Genomic DNA, 21,306 nt, shown 5'->3' with positions numbered 1-21,306 from the left:
TCTAGAGCATCAGAAATTGCAAACACTAGACACAGTATGCTGGGTATACTGGACATTTGTCAAGACACAGAACCAACAAGATGTCTGAGAAACCCAATGTCTGAAAAATTAAAATACACACTAGTCAGTCTACATATCCAGCTGTTAGGGAAGCAAATATGTGGATACAGATGGCAATTAATAAATGTAGACACTGGATGGTTTCCCCAGAACATCCTGTCTGGTTTCCAAGCTCATGCATTTTTTGGGAATTCACACTAAGAAACACTTTTCTGTGATGTTTTACAGAGCAGGATTGCTATTTCTGGGCCAAAATTCATAGACAACCCCCTCCTCATATGTGTGGTGTGTGTGTGTGTGTGTGTGTGTGTGTGTGTGTAGAGAGAGAGAGATGAGCTAAAACCCATGCAACAACATCAAGATAAATTTTAAGCAAAATAAAACAAATCCTCCCAGTAGCACCTTAGAGACCAACTAAGTTTGTTATTGGTATGAGCTTCTATGTGTATCTGAAGAAGTGTGCACGCACGTGAAAGCTCATACCAATAACAAACTTAGTTGGTCTCTAAGGTGCTACTGGAAGGATTTTTATTTTGTTTTGTTTCGACTATGGCAGACCAAAATTTATAGTTACCTACCTGTAACTATAAATTTTAAGGTTCTGTTTCCCCAGACTTCTTTGCCCCCATACAGAAAATCCAGAGACTAAGAATGCAACATAGTGGGTTTCCAAGATGCCCTAAGTGCCACTCAGCACAGTATAGACTAGCTGGTTGGAAAGTGGCAGTGAGAGAAACATTGTGCTTAAGAAGCTAGCGGGCCACTGTGTATACTCAAGGTTTGTGGAATTCCTGCATTAGAGACAACTTTGTTACAGGAAAGCTTGGTTCAACTGGAACTCTGCATGCATCCCAGAATTGTTTGTCTGTTTTGGCTCTGCTGCGAGCAACGAGTGAAACACTACTGCAAATCAATGAGAGGAAGCTGTGGCCATTCAAGCTAAGTATATTTCTATCAGGAAAAGTTCTAGTGATTCCTGCCAAATAACCTCTCCATAGTAGTCGATGTGCAGGAAAATTTCCTCGCAGTAACCAGTGTGCATAATGACGATATGGCCAAGCTTAATTAGTCCCTCTGTCATATCTAGTGCAGACAGATGCCCTTATTTAGCACTAATTAAGCACTACGGCAATGACAGTAGGGTATCCTTTTAGCAAGCATCTGCCAGCGGGGTAAGTGGATCATTCCTAAATTGCCTGGGAAATGCCTTTGCCTTTTCCCACACCTCATTCATCTGGCTGCAAGTTCTGATTGGTCAGAGATCCTTTGTGATCTCCCAGACACAACTTGGTGGGGAATGACAAATATCATCCGACCTGGCTTATTTGCTTCAGCTATCTGGAATTGCCTCCCACTCATTCACTCCTGCTCTCTGTTTACAAGAACATTGTGGTACGGATCTTGGCTCAACTTAGTAGTTGCACTTCATGATCTTCTGGTACTTTTCAATTCTGGGATTCTAGGGAAGACCTTTCATGCAAGTCCATCACATTAGTCTTTGTAGTAATACATAAATACTGTTCTGAATAATTTTATAAAAATTTATGGGAAGCAGTTTTCCTTCTGATAATTACCCTTACCATATGTTCCAGTGAAAGGAAGTTGCTTCCTGTAGGGCTCTGATGTACATGTACTTGTGCATGTATGCAACTCTGGAGTACATTATGTATAAACACAGTGAACATAAGTAGATGTACTCTACCTTTCCATGCTGTCCTGCTCTTTCATAGCAGATAACTACATCCTCCCACATTTCAAGCTTTTCAAAGATCTGCAGAGCTGAACTGGTACATCCAAGGTCAAATAGTAAGCTTGCAAGCTGCCGCTGCAAAGGAAGATATTGAAAAATTCAAATCCAGAATTTCCCCCTAGAAAACCATTTAGCAGAATATATATAAGGTGGAAAACAATTTAAAGTGTTTCAAGTTGAGCTTAGAAGGGCATGGGAATTCTAAAAAAATAAGTCTTTAATATACGATAGCTAAATAAATCAAGCATAAAAATCTACTGAGTTAGCACTTATAATCTTTTAAAATCAACACAAGCAGAGATTAGGCATAGGTCTTACAATCTTAATTCACTAAGAACTAAATCATAAACACAGCCAGCAGCTCCCTCCTCTCCACAGTATTTCTCTAGACCTGCATTTCCCAAACTTTGGTCTCAGCTGGAGAAAACAGCTGGTTTTTGGACTACAACTCCCATCATCCCTAGCTAGCAGGACCAGTGGTAAGGGATGATGGAGCTACCAGATGTGGGCTACAACTCCCATCTGCTGCAGCCAGAATGGCCAACTGTCAAGAATGATGGGAGGCATAGTTCAGTAACATCTGTAGGGCCACAGGTTCCCCACTTCTCTTCTAGACTGTGCTTTGATAATGGAACTGCATGGAGAAATGTCCGTATGAGCCAAGTTGCTGCACAGATGACCAGCAACCATTCCTAGTTGAGACTGTGGCTGGCCATTGTTGACTTCCTCTGCCTTGAGTCTGGGTCATACTGACGCTTCTCCGTATGCAGTTGGGTTAAGGTGTAACACTGACCGCTGGGAATTCTATCAGCATGTTACCTACTGCCTTGTAGATCAGCCACTTTCATTTAACCTACCTCCCGCTGACACTGAGAAGAAACAAAGTTGACGGGGGACTTAACCAGGATCATGGAAAAGCAAATAGGTAGAAAACAGGCAGGCTGACAAGATAGGATTCAGGGAGATAGAAACAAACAAAAGAATGGGTGAGATGTTGGAACGCAGCCAAAGAGCCCCTAAGACTGAACTGATGACAAATGCATCACAAGTCTCTTCCCGTTTCCTTTTACACGGGTTTCTGGGAGTGAAAGAGAGGAAAGCAGCTTGTGGCCTCAGGTGACCTTGCATTCTACAGAAGTCCAGGATGGAGGAGTTACGATTCCTGACATATGTATGATTTACATGCAATAGTTCTTAGGTTAAGTATGGGAGAAATGTATGAAATGGGCAGTGCTACTTAGGAAAATATTGCAACCACTGTAAATAATAAATCACCAATATACCTCTCAGTAGGACTCGGAATATTGGTTTGGCCAGAAAAGCTAGAAATTAAAACCACACTGGGGTTTTTGTGAACTGGAAGGTTAAAAAAAAAAATTAAAAGGGGGAAATTCCTAGGGGAAAATGTTAAAATGGTTTCTACTGTGTCAGAGAAATACAAACAGATTGCAAATCTAAGTTAGAAGTTGAAAGAAGTCTCTTGACCACAGTATCTTAACTATTAAGCTGGATTTTAAAGCTCTCAATTTGTGGTTATGTGTGTCCCCACTGATAATATGTTAAGACAGTTTAAAAGGGGGGTGGGGAGACAGTTTAATTTCTTTCCTGGATCATGACTTATTGAACATTTGTGAAAGTATTATTCTTTAAGCTAAATCATTATGTTTGTTTGGGGAGGCAGAAGAGACTGTTAACAAACAATTTAATACTGGAAGAGAAATCAAAAGCTGGGGAAAATATATTTAAAACGGAGAGAAATCTGTAGCATTCTTCATGTTAACAAAACAAGCAATCATTTCCCCAGTGCAATATCTCAGCTGGGACAATTCAAAAATGAAATGCTTAAAAATCAAATGTAATGTGAATTCTAACTAAAACATTATGCACCAGTTATTCTGTACCTGGATAGCCCAATGTGGAGGAACTTGGCAACTGTAAAATAGTTTCATACGTTCACAAATTGATGTTTTCTTGTCTTCAAATTGGTCTGCAAGAGCCTGAGAATACAAAACACTATGTATATAAATGGAAGTTTAACAGTATTTACGATTCTGTCTAGGACTGAAACAAAACTACAACAGCACAGCTCTTAAGGCTGCTATTCTAAGCACTCAAACAAGGAAGTAGGTCCCATTGGACACAGCACACTGGAAAAATGAATGGGATGGTATTGTAAATGTCAACATGCCACAAAATTTATGAAATAAACCACTTCTTACACAGGGAGACAGCCAATGCTGAAGAGCTTGTAGTCTCAGTGGTCAGCAAAGGAGGCAATAGCGACAGTAGATAACAGAAGGGCAACACAGCTATCACAGCCTATCACATAAACCACTGATGGACTCCACATTAAAATTTCACTTAACAAAGCACACCTCTCTCATTTTTTTAGATTCCCATGTTTCACATTTGAGGTGAACATATCCTCAACTTTATAATCATACTAGTTCTACTTGGTGATGCTATCTCACGTTCCCACTCAAAGTTGGCTGCTGCACTAGCTAATAAAGACAGGAGTGTTTCGATTTTACAGTTTTAGAGAATGCGGTTTCTGCTATGGACACACTAGTCCTATTCAGAAGTAATTCTCATACATTGATTCAAGGTGTGAGTGGGGCTGCGCCAATGAGCCCCACCTCTGACTTTACGCACACTGACTTGCCCACTGTCGAATGCCTATGTGTTCGGTATAAACGTTTGCAGTGAGGGAGCCTTCATGAATACATGAAGTGTATTTATAGAGGTGCTGAGGATCAAGATCCCAACTTCAAGCTGAGGCTTGATGCCTATGTTCATCCATGAGGGGACAAGGAGATTGTTCCCATTCATTACCTGAAAATGACTTTTTGATTCTGTCAGCATTTCTCACTTCACCACTGTGAAGCCCTATTCAGAAGTATACACAAAGGCATTATCACCCACTAATGCTCGTGCCAGGAGTGGGTCAAAGCAGCATGCATGGCTGAAAGTTGGGCTAGTTGGTGAGGCTCTGCTCCACTCCCTGCTAATGTGTTGAAACACACAAACTTTACTTCTGAATAGGGCTGCTTAGTGTTCAAGTGTGTAAATCGAAGATGAATTGAAGAAAGCCAAGAGGTGTCATGTGTTCCAAGTTCCAGGAGGTGGAAAGATAGCCTGTTCCACACAGGGCTGCATTTTTCTGGAAAAAACAGGTCTGTACCTTGGGAGTTGTCACTGAAGGATCAGGTGGCCTTAGTGGCTAGGAGCACATATTTCCAATTCAGGCCAGCCACTTTTAGACTTGGCCACTGTACTCCATACTCTGTTAGCACCTAGATTAAAATATTGCAATGCTTCAACTTGTCCAAATTCAACAGCCAGATTACTGGCTGGGGTTCTATTCAGAAATCATATAATACCATGTTAAAATGGCTGCAGTGGCTGCCAGTTTGTTTCCAGGCACAATTCAAGGTGCTTACATTAGTGTTTAAAGCCCTAAACAACTTAGACCCCAAATATGTGAAAGCCAACTCATTCCCTACAGACCCTCATATTTAGGGGCACATCCACGGGAGGAGGAGAGGGGGGAAAGTTCCATTCTCCAAGTGGAAATCCTTAGTGCTGCTCTGGATACAAGGCATTCACTACCAGTTCAAACCCCATGTGTATAAATAAGCATTTTGACCTAATGTGCATTAATTTACATTTGTTTGCATTCACTTGCACCTGCCATTTTAATGCCCATTTGCAGTGTTTAGAGAGATCCGTTCGGAGCTCCTATGCATTGCATTTTTGTTTTAACCACCCTAAACAATTTGGTGTCATCAGCAAACTTGACCACCTCACTGCTCACCTCTAGCTCTACGTAATTTATGAGAAAGTTGAAAAGCACAGGTCCCAATACAGATCATGGTTGCATGGATCCTGGCCTAAGATTTGCTGTACCAGCGTTATGTATTTTGAGTACACCATCAACTGGCTTTCAAATATATATGTCTAAAGATAGCAAGGTGACTTTCAGAAGTAAAAAAACACACACAGCAGATATCACCAACACTATTACAAGATTATAATTCAGGCCTAAACACTTTTAAAAGGAATGCATGAACCACAATTCTCAATATATATATAGCCTCAACAGATTCAGCTGAAACATTCTTGTGCATGCTGTGTAACTTTAAATATATTTATTGCCATAAACAAACATCCACCTCATGAAGGCAATCACACAATTTTGCTAGTCATTAATCAGCTATCTGATCAGAGAAGATAGCTAATAAATTATAACAGCAGATTGATTATATTCACTCATCCGACACCAGTATACTGTACCGTATCTATGGTTACAGCTCAACTGCAGAGTGTGGATAAGCCTTATTTTGATTCCCAGCCTCAAAACAGATCAATCCACCTATATAACAGGGTCATTTTATTTTTATTTTTTTTAAATAATTTTTATTAATTTTCATAAACAAAAAACACACAAATAAAAACATTCACAAACAACACACGACTTCCCCATGCCTCCCCTTCACTGCACCCTTGTTTCAAATTTTTTTAGCAATCCTTTATTCCATTTCTATATTTAATTTCCCTCAAGGTTCTCTTAACTTAAATATTTACAGCTATAATTCTCTGTTTCTTACCCCTTGACATTTTATCAGTCTGAGATTTTGCAACAGTTCTTAAGATATATTTTAAATTTTTTCCAGTCCTCTTCCACTGTCTCTCTCCTCTGATCACGGATTCTGCCGGTCATCTCTGCCAGTCCCATAAATTCAGTCACCTTCGTCTGCCATTCTTCCAGAGTAGGTAGTTCTTGCATCTTCCAATACTTTGCCAGGAGAATTCTTGCTGCTGTAGTTGCATACATGAAAAAAGTCCTATCTTTCTTTGGTACCAATTGGCCGACCATGCCCAAGAGAAAAGCCTCCGGTTTCTTTGCAAATGTCCACTTAAGGATTTTCTTAATTTCATTATAGATCATTTCCCAGTAGGCTTTAACCTTTGGGCAGGTCCACCAAAGATGATAGAAAGTTCCTTCACATTCGTTACATTTCCAGCATTTATTATTGGGCAAATGGTATATCTTTGCAAGCTTGACTGGGGTCATGTACCACCTATAGATCATTTTCATTATGTTTTCTTTCAAGGCACTACATGCCGTAAATTTAAGGCCTGTGGTCCATAACTGTTCCCAGTCAGCGAACATAATATCATGACCTAAGTCTTGTGCCCATTTGATCATAGCTGATTTAACCGTTTCATCCTGTGTATTCCATTTCAGCAACAAATTATACATTTTAGACAAATTCTTAGTATTGGTCTCTAACAATTCTGTTTCCAATTTTGACCTCTCCTTCTGAAATCCTAGTTTCCTGTCCTGCTTAAAAGTCTCATTTATCTGATAATAATGTAACCAGTCTCGAGCTTTGGATTTTAGTTTCTTATAACAGGGTCATTTTAAACAATACTTTAAAGGATCTTCTTTGCCATATTTCAGAAATTGATGATTCACTGTTTTTATAAAGAAAACAGTGATTTAATTGTTTGGATCAGAGTGCCACTCACAGAAATAGGTAACTTAGTAGGGGGTATTAGGCCCTTTACGTACATCAGAAAACCCCACAAACATCAGTTGCTGGCTTGTATCTAACACCTACGATTTCAAAATAGGGACCCCAATGGAGGAGGACATGAGTGAAGGAAGAATACTTTGAGCAGTTGACACTCTAGACTCCCAAGAAGACACTTGCTACACTGAAAAAGGTAAGGACTGATACCCTACTGATTGCCAGACTGATGTGTCAGTGACTACTAGCTAAAGCTGTGTCAGAGCATTCAACTTGCTGCTGACACTGGCAACACTCGCAAAATGTACCAAGGCATGAGGAAAGGATCAACAGTAAGGAAAACTGAATTGCTGAAAAGCTTGTTGGGAGGGATAATCACAGACCACAGCAAGCAGATGAAGCAATGTGCAGAGCATTATCAAGAACTGTACTTGCAGGGAAACATGGTCCTTGACACAGCAATCAACAGAATCCAGAGTCTGCCTGCCTTGGAAGAGCTGGATGTCCCTCCCTCCTTGATAAGCTGAAGAACGCCATCAACTCTCAGGCATGTAGTAAAGCCCCAGGAAAGGACGGAATCCCAAGAGAAGTGCCGAAAGCTGGCTTCAATTCCTCCCTCATGACAAGATTCCTCCCTCTTGCATTGTTGGGAACCAAGGATCTCTGCAGCACCGAAGTGACCTTTCTGAGGCAGAAGCGTGAACAGTGAGTATGGAGGTTCTGGGCTGCCCAGAAAAGACCTCCCTCTCAGCCTCGCTGATGTGGTCCATGGGAAAGGAAAGCAATACATTTTGTACCAGCTTGACTGCAGAAGTTGCGAGAAAAAAGCATGCATATAAAACACAAACCAAGACCAAAACAATGCAGGAAATTGGTGGTGAAGTTGCCAAGAACTAGAGCATCAAGCCTATGCACCAGAAAAATATATGGAAGCATGAAATGACATGTGCTGAATAAACTTTCAGGATGAAAATAAGGCAAACTGGGGTATCACATGTATAAGGGAACATTCTTAAGAAGTATGATAGAATGGGTGCTATGACCTCATGGAATGGTTCCTCATTTGGAGTAGTCCTGCTTCAGCCTTCCTGGGTTCAAACTGAGTATTAGTTTTAGGCTGTTTTCTTGTAATGCATAAACCTGTTCAATCCTCACCCAGGCACGATATATGTTAAATTCAATATTTGCACCCTGTATCTTGCATAAGATTTGGTTTCTTTCCTACCTCTCTGTGGTCACAAAAATGTAAAAGGTAAGGAACAGATTCTGCTTTTAACACTGTAAAGCAAGTAGTTAGGGAGAACAGTGCCATGAATTATGTGCTGTCTAATCAATTTATATTAAGTTTCAATACTGTGATGCTATTTAGCTACACAAGGAATTTACTTAGATTTAGCCAGCTTAAATCTAGCTCCTCACATCATCTGGCTCCTCAGATGAAATTTTGCTCCTCAGATCATCTGGCTCCTCAGATGAAATTTTGGTCTGGGTAACTAAAAACAGCTTTAGGAAAATAACATTGGAGCAATGGCTGGACTATTACAAAACTAACAATGCCATTTGCAAAACCAAGTAGCAACTGTATTTTGCCTCTTCTGCAGTTAATACATTGCGACACATGCAAGCAAATGGAGATTAAAGGCTCCCTTGCTAAAAATGAATTTAATAGACCAGAGGTGTCACTGCAACATACAGATGAAGTACTTTCAAGGGTGTTGTGGGAGCTACAGATCTGTTACAGATAAGTATGTCAGCAAGCTGAGAATAATAATCCCTTGTAGATAGCTGGACCATGAATCCTAATAATGCAACTGAATTTTAAAAAGACTGTAATTTTGTATGCATCCAGAGAAATGTAGCTTCATTTCACTGATTGCTTCAAAGCTTCTGATTTGAATTTAGTGCAAATACTATCCAGGGCACACAGAGTTTAACAATATAGAATTTTGTGTACAGGTAGGTGCAGAACGATCTTCTTTCCATAACCATGATTAAGGTACGTAATTCTATTCCAGTAGGTACATCTCTGAGCTGCCACAAATTTAATCTCTGTGGTCACTAGAAGAAGAGGAGGCTCTCAAAGATGCAAAATGAACTGGAGTGCTTGAGGTTGTGTGCTCTCCCCAACCACCAACTTGTAGCATTGACACAGGACACTACAGTGGGTCTAGGAAGAGAAGCAACAGGTTTGGGCTAGCAAACAAGCAAGCTGGCAATCTGCATTTTAATGTGTGGAGGTTCTGGGCAGATGTTCCTGTGCTTGTCAAAGTATTCAGACAATACAAGCGTAGATTTCGGCAAAAGAAAATTCTGTTTTTACAATCCCACAGGATTCTTTTATTTTGCTTCTAACATGGCTCACTAGCCCAGGTCTTTCATTTGTTGGAGCGTCTCACACCCCACTGCCAATCCTTGGTATGTACATGGATTAAAGGTTAGTGTGCTAGATAGGGTAATTCCTTCACTCCATCTTCTAGGCTCCCTTTTCTCTCTCCACAAGGGAAAACACACATTTGGTTAGGAAATAAAGCTTTGACCTTTCTGGTCTGCTTGTTTATCCTGATATTATTATTTGTAGCATTAGTATTAGGAGAAATTTCTTACACTCTGCCCATCTGACTGGGTTGCTCTGGCCACTTTGGGCGGCTTCCAACAAAATTACAGGAAAAACGAGCAGCAGCAGCAGCAGCAACACTGAAAGCTTCCTGAAACAGGGCTGCCTTCAGATGCCTACGAAAAACTACATAGCTGTCTAACTCTTTGACATCTGCCAGGTGGGCAGTCCACAGGGTGGAGGCGACTACCGAAAAGGTCTTCTGTCTGGTTCCCTGTAGTTTCACTTCTTGCTGTGAGGGACCCTTGTGGTCCCCTTGCAAAGAAAGAAACCTGGCTGGGTGCATCTCAAGCTTGATCAGCTTGTCTCTCTCTCTCTCTCTCTCTCTCTCTCTCTCTCTCTCTCACACACACACACACAGCAAGGTTGTTTCAAGTTCACTTTCCAGTTCTACCTCAAACTGGGTTGTGACAGCATGCCGTGCCTGGAAACACCACAGTGGTGGAAATGGCTACACTGGATCCAGCTAACAATGCTCAGAGTGAAAAATTGGGACCAATGATGACCTGCTAAATACAGATAAAGAATCAAGAAATATGTGCATATCAGTACTTACACCAGTCCTCATACAGGAAGCTGTAGTGGCATTTTAAGGAAATCTTTATGGAGCACAGAAAATAATAATTCAGCTTTCCAATTCAAACCCCTCCTGCATGCCTCTGTATTAAATCACAGGCAAGTTGCATATGGTATATTATTTGGGATCTTGTCTGTTGATGTTACACTGCTCCTATTTTGAAACCTTTCTTAAAGCTCTTCACTTAAAAAAAAAAAATGGATTCCTGAGGTCACAAGGAAACATTTAGCATAACTGGCTGACCCCAGAGGTCCTCTAATCAAGGCAGTCAGGGGGAAGAAAAGACATAACCAGACTTAAAAATTCACTGGAGGCCAAAATATTGAATTTTTCTGGCTCTCCCCCAATGAAATGGAATAACAATATGATAAGAGGGAGGATACGACCGCACAGTGCTATTTTGTTAATGGGTGGGATCTAATTCCTGGCTGATAACATGTGGATACAATAGAAAAGATGATGAAAACTGCATAGAATAGATCACACAATCGCTTTATGAAAGTTTAAAAAAATGTATCTCATTCTCTTACCAGCGCATGCATCTATTAGAATGAAAAATCTCTAAAATCTCCAAATAACTTCTTTTGATTAGTATTAAAATTAATCATTTTCTTACAAACATTTAAAGAAAGCCAAACCTCACCATCTGCTCCTTCCTTTCCCAGTTAAATCTCTGCATTTTAATGCAGTGCTTTAATACTTAAGTGATAAAATTCTGCAACAAAGCAAGTACAAAGCTTCAAGCACAATTGGTATTCCTGCATCTGGGGTTAGGCAGGGAGAACCACCTTTCTCTAATTAACAGGGGAGGAGGTGAGACACTGTGTGCTGTTGACAACTATTATTACAGACAGGGTGACTCATACACAATGCCAATGTCATCCAACATTAAGAGACCCTAACATTCCGCAGGTATGGCAAGGTGAACAAAACACAGGCTTTCCAAACCAGCAAAGGTTATGCATATTGCCTGCATCAGAGACTACAATAGGAGTTAATTAAGGAACACCTCTGTTCTTCCTATGAGCATGACTGACTTGCTTCCTGATCTTTGAATTTTTTTGGGGGGGGGGGAGGTCACCTGGTTGCATCCTCACCATTCATTCTTCCATACAGCTGTGGCATTTAGTATGCAAACTAAATTTAACTGGGACCTTCCTCCAAAAGGTCACCACATGGTATTCCATAAATCAGATGAGCTAATGCTATCTGCTGCTTTCACAGTGATGTTTTATGAAAAGAGCATTGCTGAAATCCATTAAGCTACAGAGCTGAATTGCACGGACCACCTACTAGGAAAATGGTAATAGGTATGAGATGAAGCCAGAAAACATTTTAAACGCTGAATGCTAAGCTGTGGGGGTGGGGAGACTGTCTGGGTGCAGCGGTTAGGTGAGCTTTCCTAAGGAGGTGTATTAACCTCAACCAACTTTGAACTCAATAACAGAGAGACATGCAAAATATGCTCATGGCCAATGATAAAATACATTTGAAAACAAAATGGAAATGTGCACCAGTATGCAGCTTTTGGCTTAAAGAGAATTAAACAAAAACAAAAAGCCTACCTATTTATTTTAAACAAGACAGGCAAAACAACATGTACTGGAAGTCTAACTCAACCTTTTTATGGTGTCAGGAACTTTCAATTTGCTGAGTGCAAGAGAAGATCAGGCTGGAATGGTTTAAATCATGGCAGTGTATAAATCACTGAGGCAACTGATTTCAATTGAGAAACTCAATTTAAATAATTCTGAAATGCATATATTACCTGAATGAACAATATCATGAATGTTGTTTGGTGCTATTAACCAGGGAAATGTAATTGCTTACCACTATCTGGAATTTATATAACCTAAAGCAAAATTACAAAACTCTGGCCATACAATCAACATTTATTAGCACGGCAGAATTCTATCTTCTGAGAGAACAGAGACAGATTTCTGGATCCTATGAACACTTATTTGGATGAAAGTCCTATTAAGCAAAATGGGGATTTACTTCCAATTAAAAATGCATAGGATCAGACTGTAAAGAAATGTCCAGACCTTTTCAGAAGCAATGACTGATAGTTAATGGGCAAAATAGTGTTTCTTAAATCATAGAATCGTAGAACAGTAGAGTTGGAAGGGACAACAAGAGTCATCTAGTCCAATCTCTGCAATGCAGGAATCTTTTACCCAACATGGGGCTTGAACCCATGACCCCACTATCCAATGTAACAGAGTAGTTTCATGGTGTAGTATTTTGAGATGGTTTTTTATTGTCCTGTCATGGTTTTGTTTTTTAAGATGTAACTCTGGGAACTTAAGGTGAAAGACAGTTAAGAAATGTAATAAATTAATAACAATGTCTAATTAGAAAACACAAAGTAGAAGTTCATTTATATGGGCTCCAAGGATAATCCTAATGAAGCTCAGTTTAGCAAAGTACAACACAAAGGCTTGCCTAGGCCAGGCCCACCATGAGGGGGGTTAAAGCAACCACCTTGATTGGCAGAAGCCCTTGTGGCTGCACCCCGGGGGGCACCCTGCCCACAGAACCTTGCCAGAAATCAGTGTTGATGCTGGCAGTGCTTCTCCACCAGCAGGGTGGCACTTCCCGTTTCACCTCAAGAGGCTCAAGGGGACATGCCGGCCCTGACGGCTGCATTCTTATCTATATTTACCTGGGAATAAGCTCTATTAAATGGATAGGATTGCACTGTGAATGTTTTAGAGTGCTTAACCACAGAAGTCACAGATTTCCCTCCCTCCGTGATCCTTGCATTTAGATGCTTTAGGGCAGGGGTGACCAACTCCCAAGAGACTGCAATTTCTTACAGAATTAAAAACTGGCAGTGATCTGGTCACTGGCAGTGACCCCTGTTTTTTGGGAGTTCAGGTCAAAGGGAACAGCCACTCACCAACAAATGAGCCTCACTGAGTAAACACCGTCTTCCGTTCTGGAGGGAGGGGTGAGGGGGCGGGGCTGGATTTGATTTTACCAACGCTAAGGAAAGGGACTCAGCGATCGATCACAATCTACAAACACTCCCAGGGATCTACAAGTAGATCGCGGTCAACCTGTTGGACATCCCTGCTTTAGGGGACACTTCCAACAACTTACATTTTGAAGCCCCTGGCATTCCTAGGGTCTGCTGAAGGAGTTAAAGAAATGGGCTTGGGAGAAAGACTCTTGCTTTGCAGGGTGTCGGGAAGAAATGATACTCACGATTCCTTCCAACTCTATGATTCTATGAATATTGGAAGCCTAGAAACATGGCTCATTTACGAAGACCTCCACTAAAAATGATTCATGTGCTTTTGCTTCATTTTATCTTGTTTTCATCAATTTGCAGTGCAAACTATGAGATAAAAGATTCTGTGTACAAAAGTAATATTTACTGGTTACCTCTATAGAATGCAGAGGGAACCAATTTAGTGATTGCTAAAAACCGTTTTAAATTAAGGCCACTGTATTTTAAAATATAACATTCCATCCTTGTTTACCCATATGAGGATGCGATTACCACATAAAGTGAAAAGGGTTTATGACACTCACAGGATTTTAGGCTTCTCTGTTGAAATAAGACCACTTTTTATATTAGGAATACAGTCAACATAAAAACAAAGAGCACAAAGTTTCATTCTGTCGAACACACATTTCCAATAAATCTTTTGAACTATTCAGTGATGATAAATTATACCGTAACTTGTTTTAATTGCCAACATTGCTTCTCTTTTGAAGAAACCACAAAAAAGTAACAGCTGCAGTTGATTAAAAACCCCCCAAACTTGCTAGTCTGATGTTGCAAAATCTTATGCTACTGGAATACTCTTAGAACTATCTTATGCTACTGGAATATTCTTAGAACTTTATAGGAGTCAGAAGACAGCAAAACTATCTGTCAAGGAAGAACTGAATTTCTAGTTTTCATTTATTTGAGGATATGCAAGGGAAGCATGCTTTGGGGGGCTGGAGACCACATAACACCAGTCTTGAAAGACCTACATTGGCTCCCAGTACGTTTCCGAGCACAATTCAAAGTGTTGGTGCTGACCTTTAAAGCCCTAAATGGCCTCGGCCCAGTATACCTGAAGGAGCGTCTCCACCCCCATTGTTCTGCCCGGACACTGAGGTCTAGCACTGAGGACCTTCTGGTGGTTCCCTCACTGCGAGAAGCAAAGCTACAGGGAACCAGACAGAGGGCCTTCTCGGTAGTGGTTCCCGCCCTGTGGAACACCCTCCCACCAGATGTCAAAGAGAACAACAACTACCAGACTTTTAGAAGACATCTGAAGGCAGCCCTGTTTAGGGAAGATTTTAATGTGTGACCAAATGAGCGGGGTACTACTACTTCTTCTTCTTCTTCTTCTTCTTCTTCTTCTTCTTCGAACCCCCAGTTTTCAGGAATGGCTTTTCTAATGGTGGGGTTTGCGACAGGAGAGAGAGCTGCAAGTCTTCTTTCTGATCCTGAGAGAGCAGCAATGTGTGGGAGACAGCACTCCAGCAGCAGGCATCCTGCTACAAACATCACCATCACCATCATCGTTTATTTGTATGCCACCTTTCCACAGTTAAAACAATGCTCAAGGCGGCTTACAATATGAAAAGCTTTACATAATTACAAATATAGCAAAATAGTCATAAAAATAAAACACATTAAAAACTACATAACCAAACCGAAAAATTTCCACTTAAAATGAAGATACAAAAACACCACTAACAACCAATTAATTCAGTTGAATCAGATGTTCAAGAAATGCTTTTCGGGAAGAATTTTGGCCAGATTCACTACGATAGTGACTGGACAGACACACTGATTCTTAACCAAATAAGTGGCAAATAGTTGCTCCCCTTTTTGCCCCCTATACAAAAGTGATAATTATTGCAGAAAATGACACTTAAAAGAGACCATTTTTAGTAATGAATTGCCATTTGACACAAGCTACCACAACCACATCTGTGTTTGATTAAGGGGGGGAAATAGTCTTGGGTGACCTTTCAGTCTTAAAGACAGACAGCCCTACCCATTAGAATACCAGTTTGCTTGCTAAGCAATTTTTAAAGGCACCTTTGCTATGAAACACCACTTGCCTCCTTAATAGGAAAATTGTTTAGCTGTGAATGAAACACATACAAGAAATCCTAAATAGGAAAATTTCCATGATTCAGCAGCAAAGAAAATATGAAACTATCGAATGCTAACAGGCACAATAACTGCATTATAAAAGCAAAGATATAATTAGGTGGGAACAGTGTTGGCTGCATGAGATTCTTGTGTAATAATCATACAGATCAAAACTTGTATCTGCTTGTAATTCCCATGAAGACAGGCAATGGCAGATTTGTGACAGGTAACTAAAACTACAACATTATCACTTTAAGCAGCCTGAAAAGTAACAAATCAACAAATTCCTTAACATGGCTTAGAATGAGACTTCAATATTAAAAAAACAAAACAACTTGCCTTAAAATAGTTAGCCCGGTTCAAGAAAATAGCATGTGTACACCAAAATAAAGGAAATATATTTTCATAAAAATATTAATCTGTCAGCATTTTTTGGATTTTGCATTAAACATTGCAGAAACCTTACTAGCGATATCAACTATTGCTCAATCCTGTATGTTCACCCAGAAATTCCACAGAGCTTGATGGAACTTTTTCCCTAAGTAAATGTCCATAGGCCTGCAGCTGTAATCAGTAAAAATACTTCAGCAGTCTTTCAAAAGATATTTTTGACATTTCAGTTTGTTCTCTACACTTCTAATATCTTTTGATCTTCCTGAACATTTTGTCCTTGTGCTTGCTACCAGTAGCTATTTGGCCAATACTGTACAGAGGCAGAACATCATCTGCCACAATCTAATAATGGTGATCCAAGCAGAAACAGGTTTCAATCCCTGGGTATCCTTCACCAAGACTGCAGAAAAGCTGCAGCTCTAAATAGCCTACAGAAAATTTTTGTTCGCTGCATTTTGAAATAACTAAAGTATGCAAGTAATTCAAGTGTTATGAAAAGCCCTGAATATTTATATTGTTTCTTTATTTGAAAAAAGAAGAAAGCACTTCAAATAGCAAGAGCAGAAAATTGGAAGAGAGACTTAACTATATACCAAAAAAACCCTCTTACCTGAGTCTGTTTCATAGCCCGTTCTACTCGACGAATGCTTCCTCTCTCAAGCTTCGTTCGGAGAAGCAGAGCAGAAGTTTGAATTGCCCAGAATTTTGGTTGTGAAAGCAGATACTGGGAAAAAGGGAAAGAAAAAGGACGAAGCATTTATTTTTAGAGAGTGGAAGATGAGACATCTTACTGTGTGGTGCCCCAGGACACTTGAGTTACAGTAGGTAGTCAACTATAACCAATATTTGACAATTAATATGACTCTTGATATCTAATGGGTGATTCAAAGATCTGTACCAATACAACAAAGTCAGCATTAATTTATTGTAGCATTGTAACTACATACTGGATATTATTTGTTGTGTATTATGTCACTGGTATCAATGCATTTCAAAATAGCATTTATGTGGCACAAAAGGAACCATTAAATGACTGTACTCTTTCTTAGTAGAAGATAATTTGCCATTTTTAGCTGAGTAAGGCTAATTGCTTAAATTGCGGGTAGAAAAAAATAGCAAAAAAGAGGTAACATTTCCATTTGCCACTGAAGGAAACCATCAAATGCTAAACAAAAGGCTGTATCAAATTTGAATGCTTTGGATCTAACAGCACTATGTGCAAGCATAAATGTACTTCCACTCATATAAGGTACCCCCTTCCAGAGGTTCCCCACTGTGCCATACCCTACACCAGAGCTTTCCAAACTGTGTGTTGTGACACGTTAGTGTGTTGGCTACAGTATGTAGGTGTGTCACGCAAATGCTCACTGTGCTCCTGTCGGAACTGGAAAGGGGTTAGTTTAACTTCCGGTTTGCTAGTAAAACTGAATTACTGTGTCGTGAAATGATGCATGTCTAAAAAGTGTGTCACCAACATGAAAAGTTTGGAAAGCTCTGGCCTACACTATTCAGGGGCTGCATTGAAGAGGAAAGGGAGGGAAACTTTACAGTGGAACTGCAGTTCAGCTTGCACGTCTCAGGATCCAAGCCAATTATTCGAGACATACTTCTGTGTCCACACAATAATTCTTGACTTCAAAAGCTAATAAGAGATTGTTTCAATGGCCCAGTTACGTGGAAGCATTTCCTTCACTGGCTGCTATCTTGACAATGTGGTGAAGCGACCATCATAAATGAGAATTGCCGGACGATGAAAATTTGAAATGCTATTGAATAATCCTTGCAACCACGGCAGTAATAGCATGACTATTGTATGACTGTCCCAGACCCAGTATTTAATGGACTGCAGTTACCTAAAGCAGCTCAAGACTTTTTACACACTGTTGGTTTTATTCTGCTAATTTTACAGTTAAGAGATGTGTTTAAGAGTTATGGAGCATGAGGCTTTATTGCCTTGCCTCCAATATCTTGATGCACTGGATAGGAAGGCCTTGAACAATTACTTCAACCAGGAAACTTTTCAAAGGGGGAGAATATCTGGTCAGACTTTGAAATTGGTTACTGTATCTAATGATCTTTGCTAGACGCGACACAGAAGGAAGGGAAGAGGATAGCAGCAAAATGGATTAACTTTAGTAACAGAATGGCAACATGAGTGAACGCGTAAATGGCAGGAGCACAAGCACAGCTACTAAAAGCCAAACAAGTTGAAGAACGGGCTATGAGTCATTATGGCACGTGATGAGGAAGTCATCCCACGAGCAAGTACCAAGCACCTATATTGTAGAATCCCAAAGCTAAATCCACCATACATGAGAAGAAAATTCTGCAATCATCAGCATGCTCTGCTGCTCAACTGTTCTTACAGCCTAAAAGATTTTTCTTTTTATATATATCTATTACCTCTTGGTTATTGTCTATAATGCAATCTTTTTAACTACTGGGCAACTCTGGTTCTTAGTTTTGTCCTGTAAGTCTCTTTTCTATTGTATTCTCAAACTTTTAGTATCTAAGCTTTTGCCGACAACGATTTTAGAATATGGTAGCCAGAGGGAAACACAATACTCTTTGTTTTTTGTTAGGTTTTTAAAAAAACAAACACACATTTCTAAAGTATACAGTACAATGGAACTCCCCCCCCCCCTCTTCCCTTGTGCACTGCTCACACCTCCCCAATATTCACTGGAGGGTTGTAGGGAACCCAAAACAGATCTGGCAGGATGCAGGGACACACAAGGAGAGAGGGGGGGGGGAGTCAAATTGCATGAGTGGAGAGATTAGAGGGGCCCTACCTGCTTACCCTTTTCCAACAGCCACCTTAGCACCCTTTTATAGAAGGCTGCAGTCGAGCTATGATTTGGCTAGTTTGGGGTAGTTTGGGGGCTGGGGCTACCTTTCCCCTACCATAATGCAGCACCGCCTATAGTCCCATATAAATTGGAGCTTCTGGAAGCACTGAGAAGCAGCAAGAGTCACCTGTCCCATTTCCAAGTACATTCCGTCCCAACACAGGAATCACTTATAGATACTACTATGTCCCTCCAAATCACGATATGCAAATCCATTATTGCTGTATTCAAATTGTTCACGTCCCATCAGTCCGGCAAAGCATCACAAAACGTAGTCCAGGAAAACAATAATACAGAGTCCCAGTCATATTTGTCCAAATGGTTCTTGGTGTCTTATCAAAACTATATTAAAATCCACTGGGGAGTAATGTAGTGTCCAAAGCCTGACAGACACTTGTGTGGTAACCCCTTGCAATCAACCAAAATGCCTGTGCTGGACCCAGATGGACGTCGCAGCAACATACACAACGCAGCTGACATCTTTTGACTGATTTGGCATCAATGGGCAGCCTCTTTTCAGCTACTTTGCTCCTTGTGTCGCGTGAATGGCAAAACAAGCTAGGATTCAAAAGAAGCCAAAATGTGAAACCATTGTTTGATGGCTTCCTATCTTGGCTTGTTTGGAAACCACCAGTTTTTGAATTTGCATAAAATGGGAAGCCATGGTTAACTGTTGGATCCTGTTTCTGCAATGCGTTGCTGCTTGTGCAGTGGGAAAAGCCAAGTGACAGGAAAGGGGCGGCCAGTGTGTGTCCCGTGGGATTATCGACTTCCTCACATTCTAGCGGCAGTCTTACAACCATGCCACATATTTGTTTTGAAACTGCCCTCAGTTTTAAAAGATGGGCTGCCACATGTGATGGGAAACTGCTGTTAAGAAACACATCCAAGAAACTGGTTTATGTAGCTGCTTTGATTCAGGCTGACATACTTAACTGTGCCCAGTATCTCAGCTTCCAAAGCTGCATTTGATAATTTACTTTAGAACAGGTAGCTTTAGATAGCATTTCAGCTGATTCGTTGGCCAATCATTTAGAAGAAAGGCATCTAAGTGTTTTAAAATATCCAAGTGCCTTGGAGTGTAATATTTTACATCAGGGTAGCCACTGTGATGCCCTCCAGACGGGTGAGCTATAATGGGACATGTAGCCTAACAACACCGGGGGGGGGCACCTTGTTGGCTATCCTCATTTCATATATAAAATTCATACTTAGTAATGCCAACATTTTTGCGTCTGCCTACATCTTTTAGTGCAGATTATTCTTGATAGTTTCAATAGCCTCTAGGATTTTTCTTGCAATACCTTTTATAGCAGAGACTTACATCCTGTTCATGGGCAACGTTAGGAGATGAACAAGCTATTGTGGTATAGCTGGCATCAACTATTCTTGGTTTTAATTTGCTGCAAAGCAGTGCCAAAGTTTTACAGCCAAGACCAGGGAAATTTACAGCTCTTATTGGGAATCTTAATTCATTTTTGACAGGGTTTCAATACACATTTCAGTTCTGGAATATGTTTTTCATCAGAAGAGACTTGCAATTAACCTATTTTTTCATGCAAGGAAAATGAGTCCGTTCACTATTTTGTTTAAAGAATTGGTTTTCAATAATGAGTGAAGGCTAAAGCTACACAAGGCGTGGATTCCATTTGCACTTCAAGTGGAGCTGAGCCATTTTACCAGCATATACCTTACTCCAAACATATCATTTATTCTGTGTTAGGCTGAAAGCCACTTTAGCCATGTTTGACTGCAACACTGTCTTCCACCCCAACTAGATGTTTAGATTGGACCAGCTCCTGAAACCAAGCAAGCGCAGCCTTCCATACCACATCATAGTGCATCAGTATGTATTTCCGAAGGCCCAATCTCAACAGCAATAAATCAGGAATTTGGATTTCTATGAAAAGGGTTTAGCTTTTCAATGCCAGAGTTCAAGGATTTTCATAGACAATAGCTGACAGTACAACAGGAATTCCTAAATGAATGCAGTGCATGCTAATATTGTACTTAATCCCGGGGGAATACGGAGTTGGAAATGAAGAGGTCTTCGAGCAAGTTATTTAGAAAGAAAATGTGTGAATTAATTTCTGTCTTACACCTTTTAAAAACAGTTTTAACATTTCTCTGATATTAAATAGACTGCTCTAATGTTATTTTAGACAGTGAACTGGAACAAAGCATGCATCATTTCAAGAAGGTCAGCCATGCTTCAGATTTAATCAGTACTTGCAATATTTCAGTGCAAGCCATTTCTCCTTTTTAAATTTTAAAAAATTACTCCACCCCCCTTCCCCACTAGCTGGTCTGCCATTGCCAGGCATCCAGAACACCAAACAAGTCAGAGCCAATACAAATTGAGACTTGTGTCAAATACTTGCCCTGGGGGTGTTCCTGCAGCTTCAGAGTTAGGAGGAGG

The 21,306-nt window shown here is 40.3% G+C and overlaps 1 protein-coding gene across 1 annotated transcript in view; it reads right to left on the bottom strand.

The window, feature by feature from the left end:
• The window catches only part of TTC27 (tetratricopeptide repeat domain 27), an 86,823-nt gene that overhangs the window by 34,390 nt on the left and 31,127 nt on the right, over positions 1-21,306 (bottom strand). The window contains exons 10-12 of the mRNA XM_081856566.1: positions 16,649-16,762; positions 3,712-3,807; positions 1,763-1,885 (exon numbers count right to left, since the gene is read on the bottom strand). Coding sequence (XP_081712692.1) covers positions 1,763-1,885; positions 3,712-3,807; positions 16,649-16,762 — 333 coding nt within the window. The remainder of the gene's footprint in view (positions 1-1,762; positions 1,886-3,711; positions 3,808-16,648; positions 16,763-21,306) is intronic.

Source organism: Podarcis erhardii (assembly GCF_964252035.2).
Source record: "Podarcis erhardii genome assembly, chromosome: 3".
NCBI lineage: Eukaryota > Metazoa > Chordata > Lepidosauria > Squamata > Lacertidae > Podarcis > Podarcis erhardii.
The sequence above is the reverse complement of the archived record's forward strand: the minus strand, read 5'-3'. Positions and strand labels throughout refer to the sequence as shown.